Source organism: Camelina sativa, chromosome 10 (assembly GCF_030686135.1).
Source record: "Camelina sativa cultivar CO46 ecotype springtype chromosome 10, ASM3068613v1".
NCBI classification, from domain to species: Eukaryota; Viridiplantae; Streptophyta; class Magnoliopsida; order Brassicales; family Brassicaceae; genus Camelina; species Camelina sativa.
The window spans coordinates 4,385,803-4,411,240 of record NC_141889.1 but is presented as its reverse complement, the minus strand read 5'-3'; the positions used below and the strand labels follow the sequence as shown (position 1 = coordinate 4,411,240).

At 35.7% G+C, this 25,438-nt stretch overlaps 6 protein-coding genes and 1 pseudogene across 10 annotated transcripts; 2 read left to right on the top strand and 5 right to left on the bottom strand.

The window, feature by feature from the left end:
• Positions 1-8: 8 nt before the first annotated feature.
• Positions 9-2,026, bottom strand: LOC104717136 (cytokinin riboside 5'-monophosphate phosphoribohydrolase LOG8-like; annotated as a pseudogene). The gene is made up of 7 exons (XR_015568319.1): positions 1,718-2,026; positions 1,311-1,408; positions 1,178-1,194; positions 886-985; positions 728-798; positions 502-644; positions 9-293 (listed from the first exon to the last, which is right to left on the bottom strand). The product of XR_015568319.1 is annotated as a cytokinin riboside 5'-monophosphate phosphoribohydrolase LOG8-like (transcript).
• A 4,231-nt stretch (positions 2,027-6,257) lies between these two features.
• LOC104717135 (F-box protein SKIP1-like) lies at positions 6,258-7,603 on the top strand. Its single transcript, XM_010434668.3, has 2 exons — positions 6,258-6,667; positions 7,219-7,603. The coding sequence occupies exons 1-2, from the start codon at positions 6,321-6,323 to the stop codon at positions 7,349-7,351; spliced, it is 480 nt and encodes a 159-aa protein (XP_010432970.1). The 5' UTR covers positions 6,258-6,320; the 3' UTR covers positions 7,352-7,603.
• A 374-nt stretch (positions 7,604-7,977) lies between these two features.
• LOC104717134 (1-acyl-sn-glycerol-3-phosphate acyltransferase LPAT1, chloroplastic) lies at positions 7,978-10,227 on the bottom strand. Of its 2 annotated transcripts, XM_010434667.3 has the most exons (7): positions 10,025-10,227; positions 9,889-9,932; positions 9,589-9,661; positions 9,149-9,340; positions 8,614-9,020; positions 8,428-8,529; positions 7,978-8,343 (listed from the first exon to the last, which is right to left on the bottom strand). In XM_010434667.3, the coding sequence occupies exons 1-7, from the start codon at positions 10,065-10,067 to the stop codon at positions 8,128-8,130; spliced, it is 1,077 nt and encodes a 358-aa protein (XP_010432969.2). In that variant the 5' UTR covers positions 10,068-10,227; the 3' UTR covers positions 7,978-8,127. The 2 variants fall into 2 exon arrangements, with proteins under 2 accessions (XP_010432969.2, XP_087325019.1); XM_087468893.1 differs by lacking the exons at positions 9,589-9,661; positions 9,889-9,932; positions 10,025-10,227 and having other exon boundaries at positions 8,614-9,025; positions 9,149-9,290.
• Positions 10,228-11,213: 986 nt separating this feature from the next.
• Positions 11,214-12,363, bottom strand: LOC104717133 (early nodulin-like protein 12). The gene is made up of 2 exons (XM_010434666.3): positions 11,973-12,363; positions 11,214-11,773 (listed from the first exon to the last, which is right to left on the bottom strand). The coding sequence occupies exons 1-2, from the start codon at positions 12,157-12,159 to the stop codon at positions 11,418-11,420; spliced, it is 543 nt and encodes a 180-aa protein (XP_010432968.1). The 5' UTR covers positions 12,160-12,363; the 3' UTR covers positions 11,214-11,417.
• Positions 12,364-13,577: 1,214 nt separating this feature from the next.
• On the bottom strand, positions 13,578-16,979 carry LOC104717132 (uncharacterized). The gene is made up of 8 exons (XM_010434665.3): positions 16,525-16,979; positions 15,199-16,239; positions 15,022-15,106; positions 14,842-14,937; positions 14,482-14,742; positions 14,133-14,378; positions 13,967-14,050; positions 13,578-13,877 (listed from the first exon to the last, which is right to left on the bottom strand). The coding sequence occupies exons 2-8, from the start codon at positions 16,209-16,211 to the stop codon at positions 13,752-13,754; spliced, it is 1,911 nt and encodes a 636-aa protein (XP_010432967.1). The 5' UTR covers positions 16,212-16,239; positions 16,525-16,979; the 3' UTR covers positions 13,578-13,751.
• A 2,453-nt stretch (positions 16,980-19,432) lies between these two features.
• On the top strand, positions 19,433-23,813 carry LOC104717130 (serine carboxypeptidase 24). Of its 3 annotated transcripts, none has more exons than XM_010434661.3 (9): positions 19,433-19,928; positions 21,715-21,822; positions 21,919-22,014; positions 22,090-22,182; positions 22,272-22,357; positions 22,443-22,858; positions 22,943-23,038; positions 23,245-23,350; positions 23,460-23,813. In XM_010434661.3, exons 1-9 carry the CDS (start codon positions 19,667-19,669, stop codon positions 23,604-23,606), a joined length of 1,410 nt encoding a protein of 469 aa, XP_010432963.1. In that variant the 5' UTR covers positions 19,433-19,666; the 3' UTR covers positions 23,607-23,813. The 3 variants fall into 3 exon arrangements, with proteins under 3 accessions (XP_010432963.1, XP_087325017.1, XP_087325018.1); XM_087468891.1 differs by having other exon boundaries at positions 19,537-19,871; XM_087468892.1 differs by lacking the exon at positions 19,433-19,928 and adding an exon at positions 21,004-21,598.
• On the bottom strand, positions 23,759-25,434 carry LOC104717131 (nucleoid-associated protein At4g30620, chloroplastic-like). The gene is made up of 7 exons (XM_010434663.3): positions 25,252-25,434; positions 24,925-25,061; positions 24,693-24,793; positions 24,564-24,603; positions 24,275-24,346; positions 24,111-24,167; positions 23,759-24,013 (listed from the first exon to the last, which is right to left on the bottom strand). The coding sequence occupies exons 1-7, from the start codon at positions 25,313-25,315 to the stop codon at positions 23,942-23,944; spliced, it is 543 nt and encodes a 180-aa protein (XP_010432965.1). The 5' UTR covers positions 25,316-25,434; the 3' UTR covers positions 23,759-23,941.
• Positions 25,435-25,438: the final 4 nt, after the last annotated feature.

The window sequence follows — 25,438 nt, the reverse complement described above, 5'->3', positions numbered from 1 at the left end:
TAAGAGTATTTTTGCAAAATCATTCCTTTACTAGAGAACCCAAAGAAGGTTGCTCAATCTTTTACATAATCAACAACATTTTCATATTGGGATCCAATTTGCTGTTTCATATTGCAATAAGATTTGAGTTTTTCTTATACACATTGTAGATTCTGCAAATAAATTAGAGACTAAATTTGAAATGAAAGTAGAATATGCTAACAATAATAGTGCTTTTATTGCTGCTTGTTTTCTTGTTCTTCGGCTTTCCAGCTTTCGTGCGATGCAACATGCTTGTGAGAATGAGTATATTCCTGACAAGAGTATGCGTAAGTTGCAGAAACAATATTGGTGGACTCTGCAGTTTAAACATACTCCTACCAAGATTATGTTTTACACTATGATACCAAAAATGTCTAGCATCAAGGAGATTGTGTTCACTATGAGATAACCAATAATTTATTCTCTATAAGATAGAAAACCTCATAACAAGAAGAAAAAGGGAAGGCCAAGTTAACGTACCTCCATCTTCTCCAAAGCTCTTTGGTTGTTGCAGCAGAAACCACAATATTACGTGCACCGGGATTGATAAAACCTTCTTCGACACCAGTGTCAAATAAAGTAAGCAAATTGTTATAGTATCCATCAACATTCAATAGACCAACCTGCATAAACAATTTCAAACGAATCAGCAGAGGTATTAGTAGCCTACTGCTTCGACGACCGATCAAAGTACATGTTAAAATACCGTCTTCTTATGGATACCAATTTGTGACCATGTTATCATCTCCAGCAACTCCTCCATTGTTCCGTAACCTCCTGTAACGATATAACTCGTGATTATCAAGACCAAAACTTTCAATTTTAGAACTTGCTAGAATTAATTAGTAAAATATGTTTTCTCACCAGGGAGTGCAATGAAGGCCTCAGCTTCTTGTGCTATTGCAGCCTTTCGCTCGTGCATGTCTGCAACAACTCGTACATCTCCCACAGTCTCACCAGATATCTGAAGAAATCCAATTCATGAGATTGAGGTGAAAAAGGTCTCACAATCCTCATATTTAACTAGAAACAAAAATCAAGAACATTGTTTCTCTCCTGATCTTAAATCATATGAACGCAGACAAGAACCAAGAGCTAGATAAAACTTCAAAACTCCAGCCAAGTTTGCTACTTCATAGGGGAAAAAGATACATACCTCAATAGGCATCAAAGCTTTGGGAATGATCTTGCAATCACAAGAGAATCCAATCAAAAACCCATCAAAGAAGTTTGGAAATGAAGGAGATTGAGAGAGTTACAAAGCCTGTTTGGAGACTCTTAAAACTAACCCGAGTACATGGAAACCACCTTCATAGACTCTCCTGGATATCAAACCCATCAAGCCAACAATTCCTCCGCCATAAACCAAGTCTATCTTCCTCTTCACCTACAAGTTCCAACAATTCCAAAATCCAATCACACAAACGAAGAAAACAGAGGAAGACCTATTTCAAAGAACTCGAGGAAATGTCACAGCTTTTCAAATGACAACAAGAGTCAATAAACAAGGATTAACTCCCAAAACCCACAAGAGCTAACAAAAGACGCAAGCACAGATAAATCAACCAAACCCATTGTGGAATAGTCATCTGAATGAACAAGTAAACTAAAAAGTTCGTATTTTGACATTCAGCTATACTCCTAAGAAACCGTCAAGTGTTATTGTTTGTTCAACTAGGATCAAAAGCATGATTACCTCTACAATCTAAAACACAAAGATGGTTCATCCCTATACAGTCTAAAACACAAGGATCAAAAGCATGATTCCGGAGAGTGACGGTGATGAATGATGGACGCGAGATCGGTTAACAGTTTGAGATGCGATTCGCTGGTGATGCAATGATTTTTTAGTAGCGAGGATCTCTGTAGCTGAAGGAGACGAGAATCGCATCCTCTTCCGTGGGATCTGATTTGGTTCAGCCATAACTTGAAGCTTCGTCGAGAGAGAGAAGAATTTTTTAAATATTTATTTGGTAGAGTATCGGTTGCTCCGATTCCTTCCCACAACACCGATACTCTTCTTTTGGACTCATAAATGGGTTTTTTATTCACAAATTGGGCCCAAATGTGAGAGAAACCCATAGAGTACTTCCTAGTAAAGATGGTCTAAGAAAATATCTAACACTATAAAAAATTAAATAATAGGAAAAAAAAGAAGAAGAGATAATTGATAAGAGGTTTCCAAACAAAACACCACAATATCCATAAGAAGCTCATGAAACACTTCACTCTCATGGGTTTCGAATGTTTAATTCAAACTAAAATTAAATCATTCCAATATAACATGTTAAACTATTAGGGGTGTATTCAACTTGACATTTTAAATGATTTGTGTAAAATTTATTAATCATATGCTATTCAATCATGAATTTTAAAAATTCTATTAAAATCCACTGTTATTAAAATGATAATTTAAAATTTTACTTTAAAATACACTTTTATTCAAAACAGTTTGTGAATTTAGATTTTAATGAATTTTAGGGATTCTACAGGATTTGAGAGAATTTGTTTAGTTAAAAATACGGAAATTCAAATTCATGGTTTAAGGTGGAATTTGAAAAATTTTTACAGAAAATCATATCAACTTCCCTAAAATCTATCAAGATTACAAATTTCCTATAAAATTCTCCAAAATCATAGTTTCAATACACCCCTTAATCTTTTTCCTTTTGTTTAGGTACTCCTAAACTCTCTATTGATTTTAGCGTAGGTTAAAACGAAAAAAGGGTTTCTAACCCATTTAATATTTTTGTTTAGAAAATATTAATCTTTTTTCTTTTGTTGGATAAAGGGGGTTCTAACCCATTTCTTTTGCTTACTTATCATAAATGTGTTGATTTCTAACATCCTCATTACAAAGTTGGAATGGGTTAGAAACCCCTTTATCCAAAAAAAGAAAAATATAAAGAATGGATCGGGTATTATGTTTGTGTTGGTTAGGACTTAGGAGGCATACAATACAGCTCTCTTGGTCCATGCATGTGACATGGGGAAAGCCGGAAAGGTTGCAAACCAAGAAAGAATATATATTGCCGTTATATCCACTATACATATTACCTTTAACTTTTTAATATACTTTTTTTTTTTCAATTTAAAAGGATCAACGTGGTTTGGTTCGGTTTAATATCCCTCACTTACTTAAGAGAATGACGAAAAGGTACTGTCCACAGTAACAGAATTATGATCATAGTCTTCGTAGAATCTTTTAGCAAACGAATTTTACTGAGTCGTTTTAAACTCATCCAATATGCGTGTTTTTACTTTTACTTTATACAAACCAATTAATATATACTGTATACAGTATATCATGTGGCAAAGAAAGTACCCCAGTCGTTTTCAAAGTTGACTCCACATCTCCACCCTTTTAGATATGATGGGTTTTACTGAATCTTCTGAATTTTAGTTTTTACTGAGTCGTTTTAAACAGCCATGTTTCTCCTTTTCTTTTTCCATTCAATATTTACATACAAAAATAAGTAAAGGATCCATGGAAGCATATTTAAGAAACTTTCTCTCCCAAGCTCGAATATCGAGGTGCCGCTACCGACAAAATTTTCCGATGCCGGTGGGGCTATTGCTCATCGGCGTCGGGGTATCTCGACATTAGCTTTCTTTCTCTGCTTTCCCTGTTTTCTTAGACCTCTTATTCAATTTCTTTTTTCCCTTTTGAGTTTTCTTTTGCAACCTTCGCTTACCCACTTCACTCAATCGGATCCAGGCATAGGCTCGCGCATCACCCAACACAGCGGTTGGAGGAGACTGACAATCTCTTCTATCTGTAACCCCGACCCAGCCTCACTACCGGCGAAAATCATGTCCCTTTTCTCTTCTAACTCTAGATCCGGAATGGTAATCGTCTCTACAGTCCCCTCTACGACAAAGTCACCCGAGCCCTGGCAGGCAGAGACGGAGACGGCGGTTGGTGAGGAAACTTTCAGAGCATTGCATTTTCTCCGATATTGGACTATCGCCTTGAATCCCAGACACCCCTGGGGCTCGACAGATCTACTTTTGCTATTGGACTACCACATCGAATGCAAGATCTTGTCCAACCTTCAAAAGCCCAGGTTCTCACTTTATAACCCCCTGTTATCCTATCAACTTTATCTAGTTTCTTTGGCTATCCTCGGTGTCCGAAGACTGCATCAGAGAACCCATTTAGCTAGGTTGTCTTGGATGTTCTAAGGGTTTGTCGGAACTATGGTACTTGCTCATTTTGTGACATTGTCTGTTGGCTTCAAAAACTGGATTTACCAAGCTTTACTTAAACCCCAGAACCCATCCCCCTTTATGAAGCTCAGGTCTATTGTTCCCTTGTCCGTGTCTAAATTTTTAAACACCTTGTGTGGAATTCTTGATCACCATTTTCATGGCAGAGAGGATCCACCTGGTTTGTTGTGGCTTTACATGTTTATTTTGCACCTGTTAGTAGCTTCTTTGGTGAGCCTTATTGTTCTCATTACCCTGCAGCCATCCTCCCACTTGAAGCCCAGGTTTGTGTTCTATCTATCAGTGTCTCACCGTATGTGTAATCTGTGTGGAATTCTTGATCACCATTTTCATGGCAGAGAGGATCCATCTTTTATATTACGGTTCCAAACTTTTTGCTTGTGTATCCTGGTTTTAGCTTCCTTTGTGAACTCTTTATTCCCTAAGCTCTTGAAGTACCATGGCATTATGACCCATCTCCATGGAGTGGGTGTTACCACTACAACTTCCATAGCTTTACATCGAATCCATTCACCTCCTTCAACTCTCTACTGACCCTCAACCAGAGTATCCTCAACCCTGCTCGACCTCATGACAAAGCTATCCTTCGGGTAGACATCCTCACCTCGGTGAGCATCTCAACTTTGGCTATTTCAACACCACTTGGTCTTCGATACAAGACAATGGTCACCTCTTCTTCCATCGACTTGCTCTTGGAAGCTGCATCGTTATTGCTTGAACTCATATATTCTAAAACCTTTACTAGGATTTGGCGCACAGCTCTCAAGACTACAATCTCGATGACCTCTATTTACTTCTATCTCTCTTTGTTATGTATTAAATTTTGATCCTTTATTTGTATATTCTGTTCTGTTTTAATAGAATGAAACATATGTTTGTCCAACAAAAAAAAAAAAAAAAACTGAATCATTTTAAACTCATCAATTTTGCGTGTTCTTACTTTTTAGTTACACTAGAATCATACATTCATCAATGTGGCATAAAGAAAGTACGCCTAGTCGATCGTTTTCAACTTTGACTCACAGTCCCGCTATTTGCTTTTTTTTTTTTCTTTCTCTTTTTTCAAAAATTCACACACAATTCGTTACATCGATTCGTCCTCATCTGATATAAATACGATCATAAAATATCTTATACATCATGTAGGGTAAGCTAATAATCATGATGGAAAAATAAATTAATTACGTGAGAACATTTTTTTTATCATGAGGCATAAACACATTTTTTTTTACAAGAAAACATACTTTTACATTTTCCAAAATAACATATTAGCGTTTCTCCCTGGATATTTAAATAAATAAAAGTGTTGCTAATATATAATGATAATTAATAACAAAAAAAAAAGTGAGTAGATCACATTAAAAGAAAGTTATATTCGTGATTAAAAGTTTGGTTTGAACGATCGATATATATAGTAGACTACTATTAGTAGTGATTGTTCTTGTTCATACTAAACAGTTTCTAATTTCTTTATATCTTGGTGATTGTATCTTCAGCTCCTCTTAAGAATACGGGAAAAAAACTAAACATTACTGTGGAAAGGAGATCATCTGGTCCTCGATAAGAAAAAACCAATTGAGTCATAACATGACCGTTGGACCAGATATTCATCATTCTATCTTGATAGAATTTTTTTATACATGTTTTACTAAAATGACCTAAAACGAAATTTGGATAGGATACATATAACTTATGTTACGCAGATACACAAAATATTAGAATCTGATAAATATATATTATGTCGATAAAGGAATCAGATACAAATATTTTAAACTTCACTGGTAACAGTCAGACAGATGTACTAATTTCGTCAGTGTACGTATTCAACTCTCTGGTCTTACTTGCCTAAGCTTTTTAACATGCGGAAAAGCACAAGCTCTCTTATTGCAAAAACAGAAAGAAGTGTTCTAAAATTGTAATTTTAAAAACTCCAACATTTCAATATTTTCATTGCTCACAAAATATCTATATAAAGCTAGTCGATTATCAACAGACAGAGTAAAACGAAAAACAAAAACGAAAAACAAAAACAAAAAACAGAGAAAAAAAAAACAAAGAGTGCAACGAAAATGAGCAACGAGGGTAGTAAGGGATCCGAAAGTTCGAGTGAGTGGGCTAACTTAACACCTGATTGCTTGCTCGAAGTCTTCTCGAAGCTAACTGTTGATGAGATGTTGGACGGCCCAATGCAAGTCTGCAAGCCATGGTCGAAATCTGGAAACATGGCCGTTTACAGTGCCTTTGACTTTGGAACTCGCACTGCTCCGCTTCCGGCCTCTGGTGAGTTCGACTGGGATGCCATGGAGGAGAAGATGGACGCCCTTCTCCAGGCTTTTGTCGATAGGAGCGAGGGTGGCTTGAAGAGTATCAAGATCAAGCTCTGCACTGACAAATCCATCTCCTACGTTGCTGATAAGTAAGTGACTGCACTCTTCTTTTCTTTTAGTTTTATTTTTTTTTCTGTCTAGAAACTTTAAAAAGCGAGTCTTGCCCTCATGGGTTCCAGAAAAAAATCAATGTAGTGAAAATGATTATGATGTTGATGAGTCTGTCTAATCTACCCGAGAAACTTCGTTTGTATACTAAACCATAAAGTTTACGGTTTAACTGTGTCAAACTGTCTATATTAGTTCTGCATTTTGATTTTAGCTATGTAGTATATCACAAATTTGCATTTAAGTGGGAAATAAAATCATGGATTCCTCAAGAGAATTCAAAGGAAACTGAGCATGCTTGCAATGTGCCATGTATATTACAATATTGAACCTGAACAGAGGAAAGTGCAATAAATCAATTTAGATAGGATAGTTTTTGTCATCATGGATCAGGGTAGTAATACATGGTGTTGAGATCTGCTATAAGTTTGCTCGCGTCAGTTTTAGCCAGACTTATAATTCCAAGCGTTGCATGATAGAATCTTAGACATATCACTCGTATTGTGTTTAATGTTTTCATTTCTTGTCTCAGTTGCCCTGATCTTGTGGTGCTCTGGCTTACTTCCTGCCCAAGTGTCACTGATGCATCCATACTCAAGATTGCGTCGAACTGCAAGAAGCTGAAAGAAGTTTGCGTCCGCAGTTCAGGTGGAATAACATGGTGAAGCAGAATTGCCCCCAAGTGCAGATTCTCAACAACTGAAGTCTCCAAGACTCCAACAATGGCGTATATATGAACGCTATCTATCCCCTATCCTATTACAATTAAGTCTGCAAGAGTCTAGAGCTACTTAGAGACGGATTATTATGCTTTCGGTTTAGTTATGCTTTCAGTTTGCTTCTGTGTCAAGAGTCAGAACTTTAAATGTCGTTTGTTAAACCGTCGCTATGAATGTTATGCTATTTCTATCTATAAACTTTCTCTATGGCCCTCAAAACTGCATAACACAAGTGATAGACAATCAGATCAAAGGATTGAAACTTAAAAAGAATTAAGATCATACATTATGCAATAGATAAGATAATTATATGCTTGTTACACGCAAGTATATATGGTAGTCACATGAAAAGCCAGTAATAATTATCACATTGACAGTTTCCAGTTATGGGGATTTCTATAAATGATTTACAGACACTATTGAGAAGAAAAACATGTGTGAGAGTAAGACCAATAAGGTCATAAAAGCCGTAGAGATTTCTCAACTTGGAATCCAAAAAAGCAAAACCCTGTAAACCTTAGAGAAGCCTTTGCAAGCACTTCATACTCTGGCCTATGCGTAAAACTGACATCTCTTGAACCAAAATTGACATTTTCTTGCAAATATTTTCAAGGGAACATCAGAATTTTGACTAAAGAAATCTCAACATATTTTAATCTTTACCACATGTGAAATTATGGCTTCTCATTGTTTATCAGACAACGCAAAAATAACATCTGAGATCAGCTTAAGAGATCCATAGATTCTGCAATCTTGCTTCTGGCTTCCTTGCAAAGAACATCCGCTTTGCTTCCATGTATTGGCTTATGGATGATAACTCTGACTTCCCCATGGTTCAGTATTCCTTCACTACCCGTTGGCATGATCTTGCCTGTTCCCATTAGCGTTATTGGTACTACTGGAACTCCCGTCTTTGCAGCCACCGAAAATGCGCCTTTCTGTAATATATCACAAGCATCTTTATGTCAACACACAGAACAAAACATATGAATGATCAAGAAGAATCGTGAGATTGTGTATACCTTGAAAGGACCTAATTGACCATCCTTGCTCCGTGTTCCTTCTGGGAAGAAAAATACTGATGCTCCCTTCTTTAGTAGTTCCATGCAACGTTTTAAGCAATCCTGTAAATTGCAAAAGAGTTAAAAGGATCCATCTGCTCAAAACAAACACTTGGGGAGTGTGGGAGAAACATATAGTTAACATACCATTTGGCTTCTTGGGTCCATCCGCTTCAAGGGAACGACACCCATCATTGACATAGCCCAACCGATAATGGGAATTACGAATATCCCTGTCTTGCTGATGAATTTGAAGCTTTTTCCAATACTGAGAAGTGTGTAGATATCCAGGAAACTTTGGTGGTTTGAAACATATACAGCAGCAGTATCTGATGATGGCAGATTCTCCAAACCCTCGATGGTGATTTTGTAAAACGGATAAATGCTTATGGAAGCCCAAATTTTAGCGATGAAGTGATGGAATTTTCTCCTATAGCGATCGAAGAGAAGGACGAACGGATGACCAACTAACATCAGGACAATGAGAACAATGGCAGAAACGGCAGCAACAACGCAAAAGCATACCCCTCTGAGTCTTGAGCTCAACTTAATCTCTGCACTTCAAAGTTGAAAGAACAAGACAGAATTGTGTATAGAGATTAGGAAACAAAGTTGTAATCTACCAAAACAGACAAAAATATGTTCACAAAAGGTTTAGCCAAAAAAAAAAAAAAAAAAAAACCTGGTTCCGGGTAAGAAGCTTCAGGGGTTGCAGCTCCAGAAAAATCTGATCTCACAGTGATAGTTCTTGCCAATTCACTTAATCTATGTGATTTCTTATCATGAAATCTGAAAGGATCCCAACTTAAAGAGCGGTTACACAATTGAAAGCCAGTACGTCTTGTTTCACTCAAATTTCTTCCACTCGGAACAGCTAAAGAAGAATCATGGAAAGCAAAGCAAGTAATGAGCTAAAAAAGATCCATCTCACGCCAAAACAAATATTTGTATAACTAACTCAATATAATCTCAAAAACCAGAATGAGTATGTAGTATATAGAATCTACAAGTCTTTCTATATAACAAAGATAGCATCAAGAGATAAAGATAAAAACTGTAGCTTTCAATTGAAGAGTCTGCTGATAAATATATATAATCAAAAGGGCAATTTGGTTGCCTTACCATGAAGGGAAGTACTAAAGCTCGCTATGCCATTCGAAATACGACCAAAGCAACATACTTTATCTCTCGAAAGCTGCATCTCCAAATAAATTTCATAGAGTAAGAACAATTTTAAGAAACCTTCATGTTCATTGTTCAACTAAATCCAAAAAAAAACTTGACTTCATCATTTGTTTTATGGATAAAATAGCAAAAACGTCACCAAGTTAACAATCTTAATTAAGCTTCCATAGCAGAAACTACGAATTAATCACAAAGCAGTAAGGAAACCTAAATTAAAAGAAAAAGCGAAATTAGTACCCGAATCAACGATAACTGTGATGAACAAATCGGGTTTCTATAATCTGAGAACATGAATTAAGAAAACAAAGTTAGTAATTGTATTAAACAGATAAAGATACAAAATTAATGAAGAAGAAGAAGAAGAAGCATATACATGGAGGGTGTGAAGAGATGCTCCGAGCAGAAGCGACATCCATGGCGGAATCTCTCGAGCACAAAACATGCGTCAGATTTGCTCATGTAATCCGTGTCATCTTCTTCTTCCTTCCAAGCTTATCTCAGGGGGGTGTTTCTTTGCTCTACTGTTTTCACTTTCTATTCATCAACTGTGTGTCCTTTTTTTATGAAAAAGCAGGCGGATTGTAGTTTCCTCGTTTGTGATATTGACTACATGTTGTTTGTTTTGTATGTGAAGGGCCCGCCAATATAAATAAAGGCCTTTTAAAGTCATTGATTAATGATGATGGCCCATTAAGTGATAATTAACGATACGTGGGTTTTGACTTTTGTAATTGCTTTTTTCCTCCTCTTAACGTTGTATCATTGTTTCATACAAAATCAGAATCTAAACCAAATTTTAATTTGTTTGAAAAAAAACTCTCTTAATAATAAATTTACTACTTCTTACGTACGTTATTAGAATTTAATCTCTTACGGCTGTTGGAGAAAAAAAGCGTTGATAATTTGATTCAGAAACGGTGACACTGAAATTAATAAAACGGGCATATTATTAATTGTGAATGACAAACTTGTTCGAATTCAAAGATATATATGTATGTGTAAGTAACATTGAGGAGAAAGTACATGTGTATCAGTTTTGAAATCAATTTAAAAAGAAAAAAAAAAACAGTATTATTGATTTAATACCCTAATGGAAATGGATTAGCACATTATCCAGTTGGCCTGATCATCTTATTACCACATTAGCATTAGCAACATAATCAAGGAAGATCTTGATTAGAATATAATCAATATATTATGGTAATACATGTAAGACAAATCTCAAAATGAAATTTGGATATAACATCGTACTATCGTAGCATGACAGATATTATCTTTTCCTTTTAGAGAGAGTAAGCCACTACTTATCCTCTTAGGTTACAGTTTTTTTATAATTACCTCCTTTTACAACTTCATTTTGGTACATAAATTATATTTACTTTCTAAAATGAATCCTATATTACCCATTAATATAATTAAATGTGGTCAAAATCTCTTTGTATTAACTATTGAGTCAACAAATCTCCTATTTACAGTATATGATTGACGATTGACGTTTGTAAAAATATATGAAAATATTTAGTTCCCTTGTTGAGGTTTTTATTTATAATTTTAGATTCGAATCGCAAGAACAAACTATAAATTAAAAGCTTTGAGAGTGAAAATATCCCAAACACTTAACATAAAACAGAAAGATAGATATCTTATGATGATGAAAACTAAAGGAACAAAAGAAACTTCAACAATCTGGAAAAACAAAAACTAAATTTAGCTAAAAGATTGAACTTAGTAAAAAAAAACTACAATCTCTCGATTGACTTTTCTAATTAAGCCATAGCCAAACCAATCACAACTGTGGTCAAGAACCAACCGCTTGCAACCTTCATTCCACCAGCAGCGTTATGGGGAGCTGGAGCCGGAGCTGTAGGGCTAACAGGAGAAGCCTTAGGAGCGACACTGCCATCACCGGATGGTCGTTCAGACAAAACAACAAGAGTAATCTTTTCACCTTTAGCGCAGTTTCCAGGAGCACCACTAATGAAGAAGTAAGGGCCAGATTTGTCAAGATGAACCTCAGTGTGTCCATCCTTGTATTGCTTCAAGGGCTTTGCTGTGTTACAGCTATCGTAATCTTCTTTTGTCACTTCTAGTACTGAATCTACTTTCATGTCGTACTTCCACACTATTCCACATGCACAAATATATCAAACATTAAAACTCTAATATTTATATATACACATGGAAACCAAACCAAAAATAAGACCATTTATATATAACATGAACTTCCCTTCATTTCACTACTTTTTGACAATAATCTTGCATGGTTACAGCTAAAGCATATTATATATCAGAAAATGAAGATCAAGATAGAGATATAGTACCAAGGAAGTCGCCGACTTTGAAACGGGTGTTCTCGGCCCAGTGATTGAGAGTGTTGTTGGGAGAATCAGGGACCTTCCAAGCTCCCACAGATCCGCCGACCAGAATCACCCTAGGGGTGGAGGCACCATGGCTCACTTTAGCAAACAAGAGGAAAACAAGGGTGAGAATTGGAACAATGATCCCCATTTGGTTTGCTTTTTTTTCTTTTCTTTTTCTTGCTACAAATTCTTTTGTTTGGTTTGAGTTTGTGTCACTCGTTTGTATATTGTTTTCAATATATGTGAAGAGAATAGGAGATGGTGGATGCTGTTTATATAGAGGCCCGTCTGTTGTGGTTTGGAGCGAAAACGTGTTTTTGTGCGCGTTCGGAGCTAGGTTCGGAATATCCGTACCAAGTATTAAAGTGTGTAAATCTCTCTCTGATTTGCTAAATAAATGTCCGTTTTAATTACAAAACAAAATGTTTTAGAATATATTTATTAGTGAGAGAAACAAGAAAACAAATCTGTTGTTTGATTTTGTAATAAATCCTGGTGAGTTGTCTACACCAAAATATATATAGTTTTTTTTCAAAAGATATATAATTGTTTGTAATCTAATTGAATTTATCGAAGAATCATAGATTGTTATAAGATATAGTAACTTTTGATATGTGTTTACTAATTTAATAAATTATCATAAGTATTTCTGAGATAAGTTTTATTTTCTTAAATATTGAGTTTTTTTTTTTTTTTTTTTTTTTGTAAAGTAGTCCCAAATAACATAATTTACAAATAGGAAAGGTTGACTACGAGAGGGAAATAAACTTTAATAATTTTTCCCCATAGTTACCCTCTTCTTTTTATCACCAAAAAAAATTATCTTATTTTAAATTTGGCAAAATTTTAGACTAATAAAGAATTTTAAAATTATTTAGTTTTACAATGTTTATCATCTTTACCTGTACAACTTGATTTTTATTGTATTTTTACCCTCTTTAGCAGAAGATATAGTTCATAACTTTAATTTTATTATCTAGCTTACAAATGTGTCAACTCTAATTTACATTTGTCTCTCATATATTAAAGGTGCATACGGTTATTTATTTATTTCAAGTAAAAACGATGCATACGAGTAACGGTACTTTTTAACGTTACGCATGAATATTGTCAGGGCTACGAGCCGTTGTGGTGTGGAGAACAAAGCATGTTAATGGCTACAGTTAGGCCGAGCTACCCTATTTTGAGTTGGTCCGTAATTAAAAGTTAATGATACTTAAGATGGCAAGATTTACCACTAACAAACGTTTCATTGGATTTTAAAGTCAAAGTGTTTTTTGTATGTTTCTTAACGTACCAGTTACATAGTAGTACTTTATTCTTTCTTTTATGAGTTCTGAGAGTTTTACACAAAAGTCAGGTATTCTTTGAAGAGAAAATTAAACGTCTTCTTATTTTGTCAATAGACAACGACTATAAGAAAAACTGAGTTGACTCAATACTTAATGCTAGATTCAATTTTAATTTGGTTACTATAAATAGTAATTAAAAGGAAAACCTAAAACATCCGGACCAACCGACCAACCTAGATCGAGAAAGTTAGAGATGATTAAAAAAAAAAAAACATGCACAAATTTGACATGATTATTAGTCTTTTAACTCAAAACAAAAAACAACATCAGATCCAAAGAGAAACAGTCTTCAAATCAAAAACCAAATACAACAGTATGATGGATAAGACATTGATTGATGATAGTAATGGTGATAGTGATGACGATGATGATAATGAAGAAGAGGAGATCACTTGAGAAGTGTCTTCACTATGGCTTTGACATTAAGCTTCTTCAGGTCAGTGTAAGACTGGCCACAACCCACGAACATAACCGGTGATCCCGATATGTAAACCATCGATAAAGCTGCTCCAACCTACAAAACCAAAACACTCTCGTTTACATTCGTTTATATGATACAACTAAACACTAAATCCATCTATCAGTTTTTATTATTTACTGTACCTTGTCATCAATGGTATCGAACTTCGTCAGTAAGATTCCATCGATCAGTCTTGGGTTCCCAGAAGTGGAGAGATCCGAAAGTTTCTGAATTTCAGCAAAAAAAAGCAATGTCAATAAGGCTCAACTGAACACCTAACAGGAGTCTATTGCGGGTAAGAAACCGAACCTGATTAAACTTCGAGAGCTGGTCTACTGCATCGTTTCCAACAAGAGCTTCACCAACAAACAAGACCAAGTCTGGCTGATTAAGGTTAATGAGCTTTGAAAGTGCTCTCATCAAAGGTTCATTATCCTGCATCCTACCAGCTGTGTCAACAAGAACAACATCGGATCCGTTTCTAGTTGCTTCTTGTATGGCTTCTTTAGCAACTACCGCTGGATCCTTTTCATAACCCTTTTCAAATATCGGTATCTGTTGCCAAAAAATTCAACCACCAATTAAAATCCAGCGTTAACAATACCATTTTAGATCACACAATTATTTGAACATGAGACACAGAGATATGTATAATTACCTGTAACCTACGAGCATGAGTCCTTAACTGCTCAACAGCTCCAGAACGGAATGTGTCACAAGCAGCCATCATTACACTGACCTTATGCTGCTGAAGCCAATACGCCACTTTGGCCAGATTGGTGGATTTCCCAACTCCATTGACTCCAACAAACACAACCACATAAGGTTTCCTCTGTTCTTTGGAAGCATGAACATCTCTCAATATGTCAATGGAACGTCTTGGAGTCAATATACGAACCAGAGCATCCTCCATCGCTGCCTGAAATCATATGTTTTTACCACAATTAAGCCATCTTCGAATTGCAGAGTGAAATGTTTCCTAGATTCAGCTAAGAGCTACAGAGACAAAGCACAAAACCTGAACAGTTGAAGAGATCCTGGTGAATGATGACAACTTCTTTCCTTCAAGACTAGCTTCCACTGATTCACAAAGCTTCTCCGCAATCTCTTCAGCCTGCAAATGAAATGCCCAAGCTCAAGTAAGACACATAAAAAATCCCAACCACCAGAAATGATGCACTGTTTAGAGAGCACATACCACATTTTTGGTCATAAGACGTTCCTTCAGAGCTTTCAACGCCGGTCCAAGGTCTGTCTTTTCAAGATTCGCCTTCCCAGTAATACTAAACACAAATCACACAATATATATGTTCATAAGATTGGACTATACTATATAACTCAGCAAACACACAGATTCAAAAAGAGAAATGCTAACCTCTGGAAAACAGAAGAAAACCATCCTTTTTTCTTAGCCTCAGCAGGCTTCTCATCACTTCCTGGTTCGTCATCATCATCATCATCACTTTCACTATCACTGCTGAAAACCTCTTCCTTGTCCATCATACTTTCTCCTTGGTCAGCAGCCACAACCTCTACATGATCATTGTTCCCATTATCATCGACTGAATCCGTGAAGTCCAGTTTCGATTGCTTGGGAGCCGCATCATCCCAAACCCTATTTTTCTTTGTTGCCTTTTTGGCTGGTTCCGCAGCAGCTACCTTGGAACTCTTATTACCTATACTGTCAGCTTTCCTTACACCTCCTCTACCTCTTACTCCTTTACTTCTCAGTTTCTGAAGTTTACTTATATCAACAGCAACATTAGAACTCGTGTTCTCTTTCCCGTTAGCACGATCAGCCTCCTGAGAATCATCTCCCATTTTATGATTCTCATTGGAATGACCATTAGTCAAGTTACTGACTTTACCCTTAATACCATCTCCATCATCCTTCTTCGTACCACCTTCACCAACCCTTTTGTTCCCTCCTTCAAGCCCAGCTTTCAAGACCTGCCCTTGCTTCTTAACACTACCAGTCACAGGCTTCCCCACTTGCTTAGTCTTCCTCAATTCCTCAGCCCTGGCTTCAGCCTCCATCCTAAGCTGCCTAAAAGTCTCATCGAAATCATTGTAAGCCATACGCTTAGGATCATAGACCTCAGAGAAGCTTTGCTTGACCATAGAAAGCAAATCATCAACGTAAAGCAAGTGGAGAATACGCTGATAAACAGCGACAAAGACAAGTCCAAGATCATTGTGAAACGTCCACTTGAGAGTGTAGGCAGCACCAGGAGCATCGTAGTTAAACGAAACAGCACCAGATCGTTCCTCAAGGAGACAGGATCGGATCAAAGTATCGATAGGTGAACCTTTCAAAGCATTACCAATCTCTTTGCATGTCCAAAGGATTAATCCTCCTCGGGTAAAGATCAAAAGCTGCTCTAACATCTTCGGTTTTCAAATCTCCGTAACCCCCCTGAATCAATAATAAAAATTAGATCTTTCAAAAAAAACCAATTGAGGAATCGTGGTAGATTTAGGTAATGAAGCAATCGAATTTAACAGATCAAGGGAAACGCAGATATACAAATCGTAGAGAGAAAGCAATCAAATTAGCCCAATTGATCGTCTTTTGAATCAGAAAGGAAACAAAAACAGAACACGGATCTTGAGTTTTCAATCCGACAATTTTAAAAGCCGACAGTAACAACAACAAGGAGAAGAGATTGAGAGTAAACCGAAGCGGGGGAGGGATTCAAACCTTGGATCCTGTCGTTTCTTGATACAATTGCCCGATTGATTGAAAAAAACTATAACTTTACACCGGCGAGAGATTTAGAGAGATAAGAAAAAAAAAAAAATAGATAACTAAAAAAAACGTGAAAATTATGATTCCTCTATAGATTTCCCAATATATATATATATATATATAGGTTTAAAATAAATTCTTTTTGTTTCCTCAAATGAAAAATAAAATTTGGTCAAGGTTGCGTAAGAAATTTATTTATTTTATCCTATTTGAGATTTCTTTCCTCTTACTCTAAGGAAATACCTTTTTTTTTTTTTTGGTTGTATAACTAAAAATAGCAAATCATTGTAGAACGAAATAATTATTTTGTAGAGGTAAAGAATGAAATAAAATAAAAACCACCAAGTTTGGTTCGTGGAAGCAGCTGGTGCCTGGTGGCGTTATCAGTCATTGACGGTGAATAATGTGATTTATTGATGTGCCCCCATTGACTAAAAGATTATTCCAACGCGGCAGCTTTGATAAAACGCTGCGTTTTCTGGTTACCAAAAACGTTCTAGGCCCTTTTGATCTTGTGATTCGTTCACCTAGCATGAAGACGTGTAAATCTATTTATCTTTCTTTTAAAAAGCCCTAGAGCTCTCTACCAAAAAAAAACAAAAAAAGCCCTAGAGCTTTGGGAAGGCCTGATCCGATTAGTATATGTATGTTCTTCGAGTCTTATCAGGAATTGAAAAATAATCAAATCAGCTTTCATCTCCGTTCTTCAAGTCAGAGATAGGCCTATAACTACTTTACCACACTAATAGTCAAAGACCCGAATACTATTTCATTGTTATATTGCTCATTACATTATGACTCATAAAAGCTTGGGTCTATTATCCATATAGGCATATATATGCCGCATATCACAAGTTGAAGTTGCCGTTACATGCACAACCTACCCGTAAGTCCGTAACCTAACCTATATAAATCCACCGTGGTCATTAAATATAAAACCAATGTGAATAAGCTTCAAATCCCCATAAAATAGATCGTGCTTCGTGCATGTTGCATTATACTATTTCTTCGGATCGCTAGCAATTCCTTCGGATCGGCCGACCATTACGCCAGCTCTTTGTTATTGTGTTTTGACTTCGATGGTAAAATGTCTACTCGTTAGGAATACATTAAGGTCGCAATCCCCATTCATATATATAGCCACACTTGCGGTGGTGTGACTTATAACCTAATCAACGAAGATTTGATAAGTTATCGTTTCCGAGTTTGAACCTCGTTTAGAGAGAAACAAGACTATACAATGAAACCTAGCTACTATGATCATCTTTACTCCCATAAAGCTCGTTAGATGATCGTACCTTCTAATTAACATGTTTTAACATAATCTTTATCTAACGAATTCAATTTAAAATATTGAAAATTTAAATAAATAAATAAAGTATATTAAAAATTTGTTTATATTATATGACTTAACTCAATACAAAAATCAATTGCGTGTTATATACACTAATATTGCATATTTTGTCCTTCTAAAGTTTTATAGGACTATAGTAAAGTAAGTGGTCATCACATCACAACCATAACGTCCGTCACTTGTATTGTTGAACGTTAGGCAAGAGTTTAATTTTCTACTTCTTGTTAGAAAAATGTATAGTCCAGAATTTATAGGCGCAACAGTTTTTACAGGGTGAACTGTCATCTTTTAGTTCTTACAAGAAAATACAAAAGTCATCATGATTATTCCACATCTTCCATTTTCGGTTTGTTTGTTTCTTTGGTTATCTTGTGGTAAGTACATTTTTCTTTTTTTCTTTTCTTCTCCTTTTTTTTTTATTTAAAATTATTTTTCCTTTGTTTGATCTTTGATATATCGCGAACAAACGTGCTACAAGGTTTTTGACTTTAATGTCACCTAGTTGATCACCAATCAGCATTTATGGAGATTTTATATCTTTTATTATAATCAAGAGATGGTCAAATGATTCCAAAAAGATCACTTAAAAGTTAATACTGAGAGAACTGTATGACTACAGATAGAACTGATTACGTGTCAATTACGCCTAAATACAGTATAATGTTAAATATTATAAGAACATAACATTAACATGCACCAGACTACCAGAGGATGATAGAAGACAATAGAATCGTCATTGTGCAAAATTGCTATATTGCATCTATGACTTTAATTTTCTTCTGATTCTAATTCATATCTTCTTCTGATTCGAGATCCAATTTTTTTTTTTTTTTTTTCATTAACCTTAGTAGCTTAACAAGATGCCTCCAATAATGAGTAACACCTACACATATAACAAGCATTACAGGCTATTGAAACACTCCGAACCATGTAACCAAGAGAGTATTTGCAGTAGTAGCTTCAGCATCTATGATTCTATTCTGTACATAAAAACACTAAAAACGTAATTAACACTTTGAAACCTGAACAATCGTTGTAGAGTAAACAACGTGGTGATTAATGTAAACTATGCATAAATGACGGTTCAGTAGGCGATTAGAGTATTACGTTGTTAGTTTACAAGATAGAACTTTTTTTTTTTTACTAATACGTACTAGTAAACTGATTTGAAACACATTATACACGTAACCAAAATTTCTTTTTATCTTATGTGTTTTCAGAGCAGAAATAGTGACCTTTGTCGCATTTTTCGCACTTTCACCGCATTTGTCGCGACACAATTCTATGTGATAGAAGCAATTTCAATAACAAATATAAGCTCAATCAATCATCTACATATATGATGTAGCATTTTCATCAAAATTAGTAAATGTGAGGTGTTGTAGACAAGCTCGTGAATAGTCCCTATAATTGGATGTATAAACACAAGCTCGTGAATAGTACCTAAATGCACTCAACATATATGATATCTGCCAATAAATACACATTACCATAGAGAGAGAGAGTGAGAAAGGTCCACTCACAGCTGGCCAACCTGCACATTATGTAGTAACTCAGCAAAACACACATTAAATATGAACCTCCAAAACCACATCCATACATCTCTCTACATTAACACTCATATATATACAAACATAAATACAAACATACATCTCCATATACTCTATGAGCTAACACACAGAAAGAAAGAAAAAAACCATTGAAGAAAAAAAGTGTAGAGAAAGTGTCAGAGAACACAAAATGGCAAGAATCCATCTCATTTTCCTTCTTCTTGTCGCTCTTATATCGACAACATTTTCATCATCACCATCATCTTCTTCTTCAAGAGAGCAAGAGAAGGACAGAATTAAAGCACTTCCAGGGCAACCAAAAGTCGCATTCTCACAATACTCAGGCTATGTCAATGTTAACGAGTCTCATGGTCGTGCTCTCTTCTATTGGCTCAGTGAGTCATCTTCTCCTTCTCCCCACACTAAACCCCTTCTTCTTTGGCTCAACGGAGGTCAGTTTTCTCCAGTCCAATTACTCTATAATAGGAAGTATATCTATATGCTTAAGTACTATTATATTACATATATATATATAGGTGTTATATATATATATGTATATATAGTTTTTTTTTGTGAGTATAATTCTCTAGTTTATTTCCGCCTATGAGTCGTAAGTTAATCTATACTAAACCAAATAAAACAAAACTAAAATAAGGACCCAGTAGATTAAACTAAAGCTGAAAAATAAAACGAAACCACACCGAAGACCCATATGTTAAAAGGATTAGGATAAAATTATGGTTAGGTATGGAATAGTATATGATAAGTACAGTCCCATTTCTTTTGGACAAGGAGATACTTAAAAGTAAAAGGGTCAAAGAGAGAAAACAAACAATATTTTCTCTACACAAAAACTTAAATCCCTTAACAATGAATAAGATAGAGACTAAAGTCACTAAACAAACAAGACACATCTATTAGCAACTACTAATTTGTGCATATATATATATATATATATATGTAAGTAAAAACTCGTTATTTTGGATGAAAACAAATCAATGTCCAACCAAAATAGCAATATCAACCACCCCATCTGCCTCTCATTAATGGAACATGCACTTCCTTTTATTTATTTTTTTGCTTTATTTAATTGTCTTTTATTCAATACCATTAAGAAATACTTTTTTATATAAGTCCTCCACGAGCTTCGGATTTTGTACTCTGTGCAATCTACTACTCCTCCTACCCACGTCTAGTAGTCGAGCGCATTGCAGTTAAAGCCCTCATCTCCCACTAAAATACACTTAAAAATTGGATGCAGCCCCTGATCCATCCGCATGTAGGGCCACAAAACGCTTATTATCTTGTCTTGGACTTAATCTTTCATGGTGACTATGAATAGCATATAATGCAATTACAAGTACATAAAAACATGGGGATGATTAGCCTGAGCAAGTTAAGTCTTTTTTTTTTTCAATTCTTGCTATTAAAATGACAAGAGTTTTAGTTTCTTCAATGAAATCATTATATACTGAGAGTTCTCTAGTCACTTTTCTGGTGTCAACTTGTTTTGTTCTTCTGTCTCTTCATTAGCTTCTGTAAGAAAGCATGACAAAAAGGTGAACATACCTTTTTTGCTGCCTTTAATAATTGGGTTAGATCCAGAAAAACACATACACATACACATACACATACACATTACTACTAGAAAGCTTACTACTTTTTCTAATAAATTGAGTATCATTTTTTTTCTTTTTTTTTTTCAAATATGTAATAGAAAGTTGACCTTGTTATATATATTGGAAAAGAAAAAAAAAACATAACAAAGTGGCCCTTATTTACAAAAGCTTACTATATATACATAGACTTATAGCAATTGTTTCAGTGGACGCATGCGTATTCATGGATGTCACAAGTTGATGGCGAAAATGATGATATATGTTCGTTATACAGTTTTGTAAGCACAAACACACAACACACGCCCGCGCGTGATTTTTGTTTCACACTTTTTTTCATTTTATTTTGGCTATTTTTTCTGGTCCAGAAATATAAGCGTCATCAAATATTCTTTATATTTTGTGGTATATAGCTATTTAAATTTTTTTTAATTTAATCATTCCTAGTGGGAAAATCAGAGCATGTACAGAAAGATGCCATCATAATTTGGGTCACATTCATCTTGGTACAAAGAGCTCAAAAGTTGTTAATCACGAACGTTGTTTGGATCAAATTTGATTAAGAAAACTGTAATTATAACATAAGAATATTTTTTTTTGGTTATCTTATTTATATACTCAGGACCGGGCTGTTCGTCTATTGCTTATGGAGCTTCAGAGGAAATTGGACCGTTCCGTATCAACAAAACTGGTTCTAATCTCTATCTAAACAAGTTTTCTTGGAACACAGGTAACTAATTAATAAATAATTTCATTACATACCGTATGGAAACAATAACGTTCTGATATTGAATTTATTTTGACTAAACTTGAATGTGTACAACAGACGCAAACCTTCTGTTTTTGGAATCACCGGCCGGAGTTGGATTTTCCTACACGAACACAAGCTCTGATCTTAATGATTCAGGAGATGAACGAACAGGTTAATTCCATTTTCTTAATTTATGTTTTGCTTGAGTAAATTAAATTTTGTTTTTGATTATATTCCTAATCACAGCTCAAGACAGCTTGATGTTTCTTATCAAATGGTTATCGAAATTTCCCCAATACAAATACAGAGACTTCTATATCGCTGGTGAAAGCTACGCCGGTACGTTATCTTTTGACAAAATGGTTCGGTTTAGTTTTAAGAAATCACTCATTGATGACTATATCGATTAATGTTAATATGTTGGACAGGGCATTATGTTCCTCAGCTTGCCAAAAAGATCCATGACTACAACAAAGCTTTCTCCAAACCTATCATTAATCTGAAAGGATTCATGGTAAAAAAACAAAACAAAAGGGTCTACCTAGCTCAAATCAAAACTATATGTCCAGTTCGTAAATTAACATCCTTTTTTTCTCAAGGTGGGAAACGCCGTGACGGACAATCAGTACGACAGCATAGGAACTGTAACTTACTGGTGGACTCATGCAATTATATCCGACAAAACATACAAGTCCATTCTTAAATACTGCAATTTCACGGCCGAGAGAGCGTCTGACGATTGCGACACCGCGGTTAACTATGCCATGAACCACGAGTTCGGTGACATTGATCAGTATAGCATTTACACCCCAACGTGCGTGGCTGCACAACAAAAGAAGGACAATAGTACTGGTTTCTTTGTTCGCATGAAGAACACACTTTTGCGTAAACGGTTAGTGTCAGGGTACGATCCTTGTACCGAGAGTTACGCAGAAAAGTATTTTAACCGGCGCGATGTACAGAGAGCTATGCACGCTAATGTCACTGGAATTCGCTATAAATGGACAGCTTGCAGGTAAACAGCGACCGTGTAATGATGATTTGCTAAAAAAACAATTGCATCCTGAGTGTAATGGTTTTCTTGTTTCGGCTGGTGCAGTGATGTTCTGATCAAGAACTGGAAAGATTCCGACAAGACGATGTTGCCCATATACAAGGAACTTGCAGCGTCTGGTTTGAGGATCTGGATTTTCAGGTAAACTATGGTTCAATGTAGCTTGGTATATTGTCTCATCGTAACCATAGACAGTCACATTGGTGGATACGGTAAAACATGGACTAAATCAGGGTCTAGCTTAAAACGGCCATGTCATCTCAGGTCTAGTTGTAATAAACCAAGGGAAACTCAGACTCAGTATTTTGGCTACTTAACCAAATTGTTGATTGTACTGTCATACGCAGCGGTGATACTGACTCGGTGGTTCCAGTGACCGCGACCCGGTTTTCCCTTAGCCATCTCAATCTCCCGGTGAAAACTCGTTGGTATCCTTGGTATTCTGATAACCAGGTATGATATAAACATACACATACTACATATATAAACATACATTACATATATAAACATACATGGATATGTATTATATATATAAGGTAGTGATTTTTACGGGTGGTGACAGGTGGGAGGATGGACAGAGGTTTACAAGGGATTGACCTTTGCAACGGTAAGAGGAGCAGGCCACGAGGTGCCTTTATTCGAACCAAAGCGTGCTCTCATTCTTTTCAGATCATTCTTGGCCGGAAAAGAGCTTCCAAGATCTTATTAGTTACTTCAGTAACCGTAAACATAGAGTAAGAAGCAGAATTTGGCTACCAGATTAGGAACCTATTCCGAGTAAACTCGGTTTCTTCTATTTCCTCTTTTTTTTTTCCAGTGAAAAGCTCGATTCATTTCCACAATTTGGAAACAACAAAACGATTTGAGAGCATTTGAGTAATTGTTGATAAATCAAAGAAGCACAAAGGTTCAAATATATCTCTCTAATTCATCAGAACAGAGCTTTCATTTCTTTCTGATTCTGACTGATCGATATACAAAACAAAAACTGGACTTCTCATACCTGGAAGTAGAGTGAAATCACAAAAAAAGTATTATGTTTTGTTAATATAACCCATCAAGACCCGGTGGCATTCCTAAGCTCTGCGCAAGATCACTCATTCTCGCTTTCATAGCCTGTGAAATCCAAAAAGGTCCTATATAGTCAAGGGATGAAAGAAAAATGGATATTTATAAGTTTGTATAGTTAAAATATGGTATGTGATGTCATTACCAGTACACTCTTTGCATGTGCGTCCTTGTATGCTTCCGTGACAAGTAGTGATAGTTTCTGCCAAAGGAAAAACATGACACATGAGAAGCTGACAGAATATAGCTTTGATCATTCCGATGTAGAAGCAAGTGCAACAGAAAGTTAAGAGAATGAAGGTTACTCACTTCGGAGCCTAATTCCATTGCTGCATCAGTGATATCAGTGCGGATTGGTTGCTGGTTACCTGACAATGTAACCTGATACAATTTCAAACTTTTTGGTCACTTAACTAGTAAGAGATCGAAAAACAAACTAAAACTAGCATATCATTGTGTAACAATCCACAAAAGTAATGAATCAGACAGCACAATGTGTAACATTCATTCACTTAACTTGATTTAATTTGATAATAACATAGTGTGTAAAGTGATCTATTAGTAAATTTAGGACATAAAACAGAGTCTGTAATAATACCTTAACAAGCTCGCCTTGACAATAACCATCAAATTCAGCACTGAAACAAGAAGAGAGGATACAAGCAGGCATGATTTAAAAACTTTAGTAATGAAAATGGTTAGGCTAATGGGAGGGAGGAGGACATACACAGCAAGCTCCTTCTGCACTCTAACAGCTTCTACTTGAACAACCATTTGAGCTTTCTTCACAGTCTCATACAAATTCTGCATATTACCAAGAATTCCTGCCTTAAAGACCAAAAACAAAAAAAAAAAAACAAGAAACCAAATTCCAAAGGTTAAAACTTTATGTTGCCGAGACAAAAATCTAAAGAACTGTTTTTTGTTTAAACATGTAACATGAAAAAAAAAAAACATACCTTTGATTGACCATCGTCTTTATTGTCCTTCTTCCCACCTCCAAATAATCCATTAACACGAAGAGACCTTACATAGTTCTTCCGATTTAACCATACCACGCTCTGGCTCTGTCTACTACTTCGTTGCGCCGCGTTCCCTGAATTTAGCAATGCCCATATACGAAGAAGATGATCAAAAACTATACAGAATCTAGAATTAGTCTAACTGAGACAAGCTCGCGTGGTAATCAAACCTTTACTCAGAAATTGAATTCTGATTTTCGAGAGCTTATCAAAACCAGAAGAAACCTAACAGAGGAATAAGGCAAAAGAAACCAAGAAACTAACCATTGGAGAAAGGAGAGAGGTAAGGCTTGAAGAAATCAGTAGTCGTAGCCGTCGACGAAGCCATGGGCTCTGCTCTGCTGAGTGAGAAGAAGAAGGAAAAGGAAGAGAGAGAGAGAGAGAGAGACGCGTACTGCTCAGTCTCGAATTCGTCAAGACGCAAAGTTATAAGAACGACATAGTTTTGTTT